General features: G+C 51.4%; 1 protein-coding gene across 2 annotated transcripts in view; it reads left to right on the forward strand.

The window, feature by feature from the left end:
* Positions 1-5,882, forward strand: part of ADAMTS14 (ADAM metallopeptidase with thrombospondin type 1 motif 14) — a gene marked incomplete at its 5' end in the record, with an annotated part of 90,406 nt that extends 84,524 nt beyond the window's left edge. For both annotated transcript variants that reach the window (XM_082674188.1, XM_082674187.1), the window contains 4 exons: positions 137-344; positions 3,156-3,285; positions 3,394-3,504; positions 5,196-5,882. In XM_082674188.1, coding sequence (XP_082530314.1) covers positions 137-344; positions 3,156-3,285; positions 3,394-3,504; positions 5,196-5,689 — 943 coding nt within the window. In that variant the 3' untranslated portion in view covers positions 5,690-5,882. The remainder of the gene's footprint in view (positions 1-136; positions 345-3,155; positions 3,286-3,393; positions 3,505-5,195) is intronic.
* Positions 5,883-6,231: the final 349 nt, after the last annotated feature.

The raw sequence follows: 6,231 nt of genomic DNA on the forward strand, positions 1-6,231 counted from the left end.
TTGGCCCCCAAGCATTCTGAAGCCCAAACCATCTCTGTGGCTCCTGCCTTTGGTGGTTCAGGGAGTGGGAGTGGCCTTGGGAGGAAGTGTCCCATAGTCCTGCCTTTCCTCCACCTTTCTCCCTGTCTGTCTCCAGGTGGATGACGGAGGAGTGGGGCACCTGCAGCCGGAGTTGTGGGAAGCTGGGGGTGCAGACTCGGGGAGTGCAGTGCCTGCTGCCCCTCCCCAACGGTACCCACAAGGCCATGCCGGCCAAGGCCTGCCCCGGGGACCGGCCCGAGGCCCGCCGGCCCTGCCACCGCGTGCCCTGTCCAGCCCAGTGGCGGACGGGAGCCTGGTCCCAGGTGAGCTGTCCTCAGGGCGTGGGAGGGGCTGGGCCGACAGGCGCCTTCCTTGCAAAGTCAAGGAAGAGGAGGGTCTGGGTGGAGGAGCTGCAGAGAGATCTGGCGCTCCCTGCAGGCCGAGTGTTTCTGGCTGAATCCCTCTCCACACATCTGATCTGATTTTTCTCAAAACTAAGTCCAACGGCATGCTGGGCCATGGTTTTGGGCTTGGCCTTTATATCCATTCACTATCAGCTTTGACCTTCACAGAGTTAGGAGGCCTGGGCTAATATCCCTGTGTTACAGATGAGCAAATTGTAAGACACTCTTGTATTAAGAAATATTTACTGGGACTCCCCTGGATGTCCAGTGGTTAAGACTCGGCACTTCCACTGCAGGGCGCACGGGTTCAATCCCTGGTCGGGAAACTAAGGTGCCAAGTACGTTCCAGGCACACTGTACTAAGAATGCCTGGAACCCACTACCAACCAGACAGACCTGATTCTTGTCCTCATGGTGCTTACAGTCTAGTGAGGGAGACATAAGAGACAAGTACCAATAACAAAAGCATTTACAGGTTGCAGTTGGAGCTGAGCAGAAGTAAACAGGGTAACATATCAGGGAGGGCCTCTCTGAGGAGGTGACATTCGAGCTGAGACCTGAGATGTGAGCCATATGAAGACCCTGGGACAAGAACAACCTTGCCATGTTCCAGAAACCTAAAGGACATTGGGACTAGAGCTTAATGAGAGGGGCAGGGCTTACACGACATCTTTGGAGAGTGAGCAGGGGGTCAAATCCTGCAGGGCTTTATGAGGAGTTAGAGTTATTCTAAGAGCAGTGGGAAACTTGAAAGGTTTTAACGTGTATGTCACCAGCTCTGATTTCAGGTTTAAAGATCACTCTGGCAGCTCTGTAGCAAGTTCATTGCTGGGAGGCCAGGGAAGAAAAAGGCAAACAGTAAGAAGGTTGTGGAATAGTCCAGGGGCCACAGGGAAGTTTTTTCAAGTTTGGGGTTTTTTCTTAAAAACGCGTTTGATATGAACCTTGAAGACATTATGTAGAGTGAAATAAGCCAGACACAAAATGACAAATACAGTATGATTCCACTTATGCGAGACACCTAGAGCAGTCAAATTCATAGAGAGAGAAAGTAGAAGTGTGGTTGCCAGGGACCAGGGGAGAGGGGAATGGGAAGTTAATGTTTAATGGGCACAGAGTTTCAGTTTGGGAAGAAGAAACCGTTCTAGAGATGGATGGTTACACAGTAATGTGAAAGTACTTAGTGCCACTGAACTGTACACTTAAAAATGGTTATGATGTAAATTTTATGATCTGTATATTTGATTACAGTTTTTAAAACCTCTTTTGATCATGGAAATAAGCACAATGATGTTTATTGTAATAACAGAATATCAGGAAATATTCTAAATATCTATCCATAGGAAATTGGACCCCCCCCAAAAAAACCCCATGGTCTATTCATGTAATAAAATACTATACAGCAAGAAAAATGAATAAGCTTGAACTGTACTCATCAATATAGATAACCCTCAGAAAAATAGGTGAGAAAAAGCACTGAAGTATGAAGAAAGTAGGCCTACCAATGGGGATACCAATTACTTAAAGTTTAAAAAGGCACAACACGGTATTTGAAAATGCGCCAGAATACTGATCTACTAAAGTCGCTAGTGGGGGTGTTTGAACAGGCGTTCACGACCAGCTTCCTCATACCTTCCTGTAGGCTTGAAATATTGCATAATACAGAGTATTTTAAAGAACTAAAAATCTCCACACAACCTGTGCAGATTTTATATTCTTTTCCATAATATATAGCTTTATTTGTTTGAATATAAACCAGAAAGACCGCTGATCCATAAAGGGCCCCTTACGTAAAACAGAGAGGTGACAGCTGGTGGAAGATAGTTGCCCCTGTAAGATGGGCAGAGCATTCCAGAGCTATTGCTGTTTGTAATTATTCCTCCTGGGAAGATGAGCCGTCTTTGTCCCACTGTTCTGTGTGGCATGTGACCCTTGTGTCTCCCTTGCTCATCACCTGCCCTGGCATGAGAAGTGGACCTTTGCAAGTCCTTCCCATCCCGCTAGGAGAGGCTGTGCTCAGTGCCTACAAACCCAGTGACCTGATCACGTGGGGCACCCTTGCTTTTCCTGAAGCCACTGCACCCCTTTATCAGAGTATGTGGGTTCCAGGGCGTGATGTGTGTGGCAGCCCTTTCAAATGGCCTTCTGTTCCTTGTACCCACACCTTTTCCTCTTAGAGAAGAAGACACTTTTGAGCATGTCTCTACGAGCTGAGTGCTGGAAACAAAGTCATTGAATGTCAGAGCTAGAGGGGTCCATGGTGACCCCATCACCCAGCTCTCTCAGCTTAGCCGTTGTTACAGTCTGGGTTCCTACATCCCCTTAACAAGGTATCATCAAGTGCGTGGACCTGCCTCAGGTCCCTTGGGCTAGTGGATGGCGGCAGGGTGATACACAAAATATTTAAGGACACAGGCACAGGCCAGACAGAGTGAACACAAGCAGTAGTGCCGGAATGGGGTCCCACAGGCCCCCTCCAGATGGTGGGAAGGTTCAGGGGGTTCCAAGATCAGGGCAGTGGCTCTTTCCCACCTGGTACAGGAGTATTTGACAGTTGCTGTGCTGTCCTGGAGAGGCTGTTGAGAGCAGTCCTTGCATGTCCCTCTGGTCCAGCAGAGACTTGGCACCCTTCTCTGTCCCCTTTCTGTCCTGGGCACTGGCTGGACTGCAGAGCTCACCGCCTCCTTCCACTGTCTCTCCACACCCCCCGCCCCCATCTCCCCACGGCAGTGCTCCGTCACTTGCGGAGAGGGCGTCCAGCTGCGGCAGGTGGTGTGCCGGGCCAACGCCAGCAGTCTGGGGCAGTGTGAGGGGGACAAGCCGGACACGGTCCAGGTCTGCAGTCTGCCCGCCTGCGGAGGTGAGCCGGGTAGGATGGGGGTCCAGCCCAGCTCCTCTGGCCTAGACCTGAGGCCCAGCTTGGCTGGCTTCCCAGCCCAAATACTAGAGCTGCTTTTCCCCCTCACAGAAAATCTCCAGAATTCCACAGTGGGGGCTGACGTCCGGGAACTTGTGACCCCAGACGGGGAGTGGGTGCCACAGTCGGGGCCCCTAGATCCCATCAACAAGATCTCATCAAGTAAGTGTATCTCTGGACCCCACCCCCTCCCCATTCTTCCAGTGTTCACGGCATCGTGGGCATGGGCCGTGCAGTGGAGTGGACCCGGCTTCCCGTCTGTCCACGTGACCTTAGCCTCTTGGAGCCTTGGATTCCTCAGCTGTGAGGTGGGGGTGATGCTTATATTGGTCCATGACTCCTTATCTGCAGTTCCAAAATATTGAAAGCTGCAAGCGTCCCCCTAAATTTGGTGCAGACTCACTGGGAAGCAAAATCTGAACTGAACTAATGAGAGATTAGTTATTCTTTTGCTACGGAAACATTGCCGTATTTGGTTGCAAGGTGACCTCCAGTCTCCACTGGGGACCTTAACGTAAATACACTGAATATTACTCTTCTAACCTCAGAAGTTCTGAATTATGAACCATATCTGCTTTTTGGATGAGCAGTTGTAGTTCTGAGCTCTCTTTATAGGGCTGTTGAGAGAATTAAATGAGATAATGCATGCATTCCTGCTTAGCAGTCAGCCAACAACAAATATAGTAGCAGCCATTTCTCTCTGCTTCATGATCAGGAGCCCAGCAGCTCACCCTCTCATCTTTCCATCCATCCACCCATCCATCTAACCACCCATCCATCCATTAATAAATATTAACTAAGCACCTACTATATACCAGGCTCTATGTTCTGTGCTTCCTTCCTAGGTTCCTTCTCTGTTTCCCTTTCTTACCTTCCCAAGGACCAGGGTCTGACAAGATGAGTAGCAGAAAGATCCCAGACCCAAACTCCTAGGTAGAGGATCAGTTGGCTGTGTGACCTTGTACAAATTCGTGAAACTCTCTGAGCTCAGCAACCTCATCTGGAAAATAGAGGGGTCTGATTAAATGTCCTCAGAGGAACTTCTGGCTCCAGCCTTGCTGCTGCTCTGCTCCTGTGCTGAGGCTCAGGCTGTTCAAGTGCTTGGGTTTCCTTTCCTTTTCCTCTGGGAGCAAAGGGGAGCTCTGATTCTGACCCTAGAATTCTAGCGCCATCTAGAGGCCACTGGCTTTCCATTTTCTCTAGTCTCTCTCCTGTTCCCCTAAGCCAGCACCCTACCTTTTCTCTTTTCTCTTTCTCTCCCCCTCCTCTCCTCTTCCCTGTCCCCCTCCTTTTCTCTTTCCCTGGAAAAATTAATAGAAAGCAAAGCTCCTGCCTTCACATCGTCTGGAGAGACCTACCTGAAGTTATCACAGAAATGCAAAAACATTTTTAGATGACATTTGAACAAAAGCAAACAAAACTAATATAATGAGCACCCCTCTATGCCAGGAACTTTACAAATGCTACTTACAATAATAATATAATTATTCATTGGTAAATGTCAGCATTATCCCCATTTCACAGAAGAAACTGAGTGTTGGACAGTTTAAATGACTTGCCCGAAGCCTTGCAGCTTTTTAGTGATAGAGCCTTGATCGGAACCTAGATCTGCTTGATTCCAAATTTGTTGGTGGGGGGCTTACTGTTCCAAGTGCGTGCTCACCAGGGGCAGGACGTTTAAGCTGCTTGTCACAGTGTGAGTAACCCGGGCATCTGCCTGGCCCTGGCCAGGGTGGCTCGGATTCCTTTGGGTTGATTGGGAGGTGGTGAGGGCGGGAGGTGGAGGGCCGAGTGGGAGTTGTAACCTGGCTGATGGGCGTCCTCCAGCGTCGGTCCTTGTGCTGTGTGTGCAGCGGAGCCCTGTGTGGAGGACAGGTCCATCTTCTGCCAGATGGAAGTGCTTGGTCGCTACTGCTCCATCCCCGGCTACCACCGGTTGTGCTGTGAGTCCTGTACCACGAAGACCTCGGGCCCTGATGCGAGCCCGGACCCCAGCCTGGCCTCACCACCACCCTTCTCCACTCCTGGGAGCCCCTTCCGAGGACCCAAGGCCCCTCCAGAGGCTGTGGAGCCCACTGTGGGACCAGCGGGATCAGACGGCCATCAGCATGGCCGAGCCACACAGCTCCCAGGACCTCTGGGCACAAGCTCCCCAGTGAGCCAGCGCCACTTTGCTGCCCAGAAACGGAACCCTACAGTGTTCTGGGGCACTTCTCCTAGTGCCCCCCGGGGACTGCCCTGGGGCTGGGCTGGGGCCCCTACACCAGTCTCTGAAGATAAGGGGCAGCTCAGGGAAGACCCGAAGCATCCAGGCACCAGCCTTCCCACCACCTCCCCGGTGACATGAGCCTCGCCTTGCCCATCCCTCCGGTCAAGTTTACACTCTCTGTGCTGCCCCAGACATCCCGGCTCAGAGGACACACAGCGGGGCCAGGGCAAGCACGGACTGCCTTTTAAATTATTTGCCTTCTTATTGTTCTAGTTTGGGGCTGTGACACTTTTCACCCCATGAAGTGGGTCTATGAGGAAGAAACAGATCAGGGAAAGCCCTAACCGGAGATACCTCAGCAAGCAGCCCAGGTGACCGAATGGAACCTCTCAGGGGCTCCTGGCTGTCTCTCCTGCCAGGACTGAGGGCCAGCTAAGTCCCCCCAACGCGCACACACACACACACACACTGAGGGCCAGCTAAGTCCCCCCAACGCGCACACACACACACACACACTGAGGGCCAGCTAAGTCCCCCCAACACACACACACACACACACACACACACACACACACACACACACACACACACACACACACACACACACACACACACACACACACACACACACACACACACACACACACACCCGGGCCTCACACTGCCTCCCTTTGCCAGAA

This window comes from Grampus griseus (assembly GCF_964374135.1).
Source record: "Grampus griseus genome assembly, chromosome: 16".
Classification (NCBI taxonomy): Eukaryota; Metazoa; Chordata; class Mammalia; order Artiodactyla; family Delphinidae; genus Grampus; species Grampus griseus.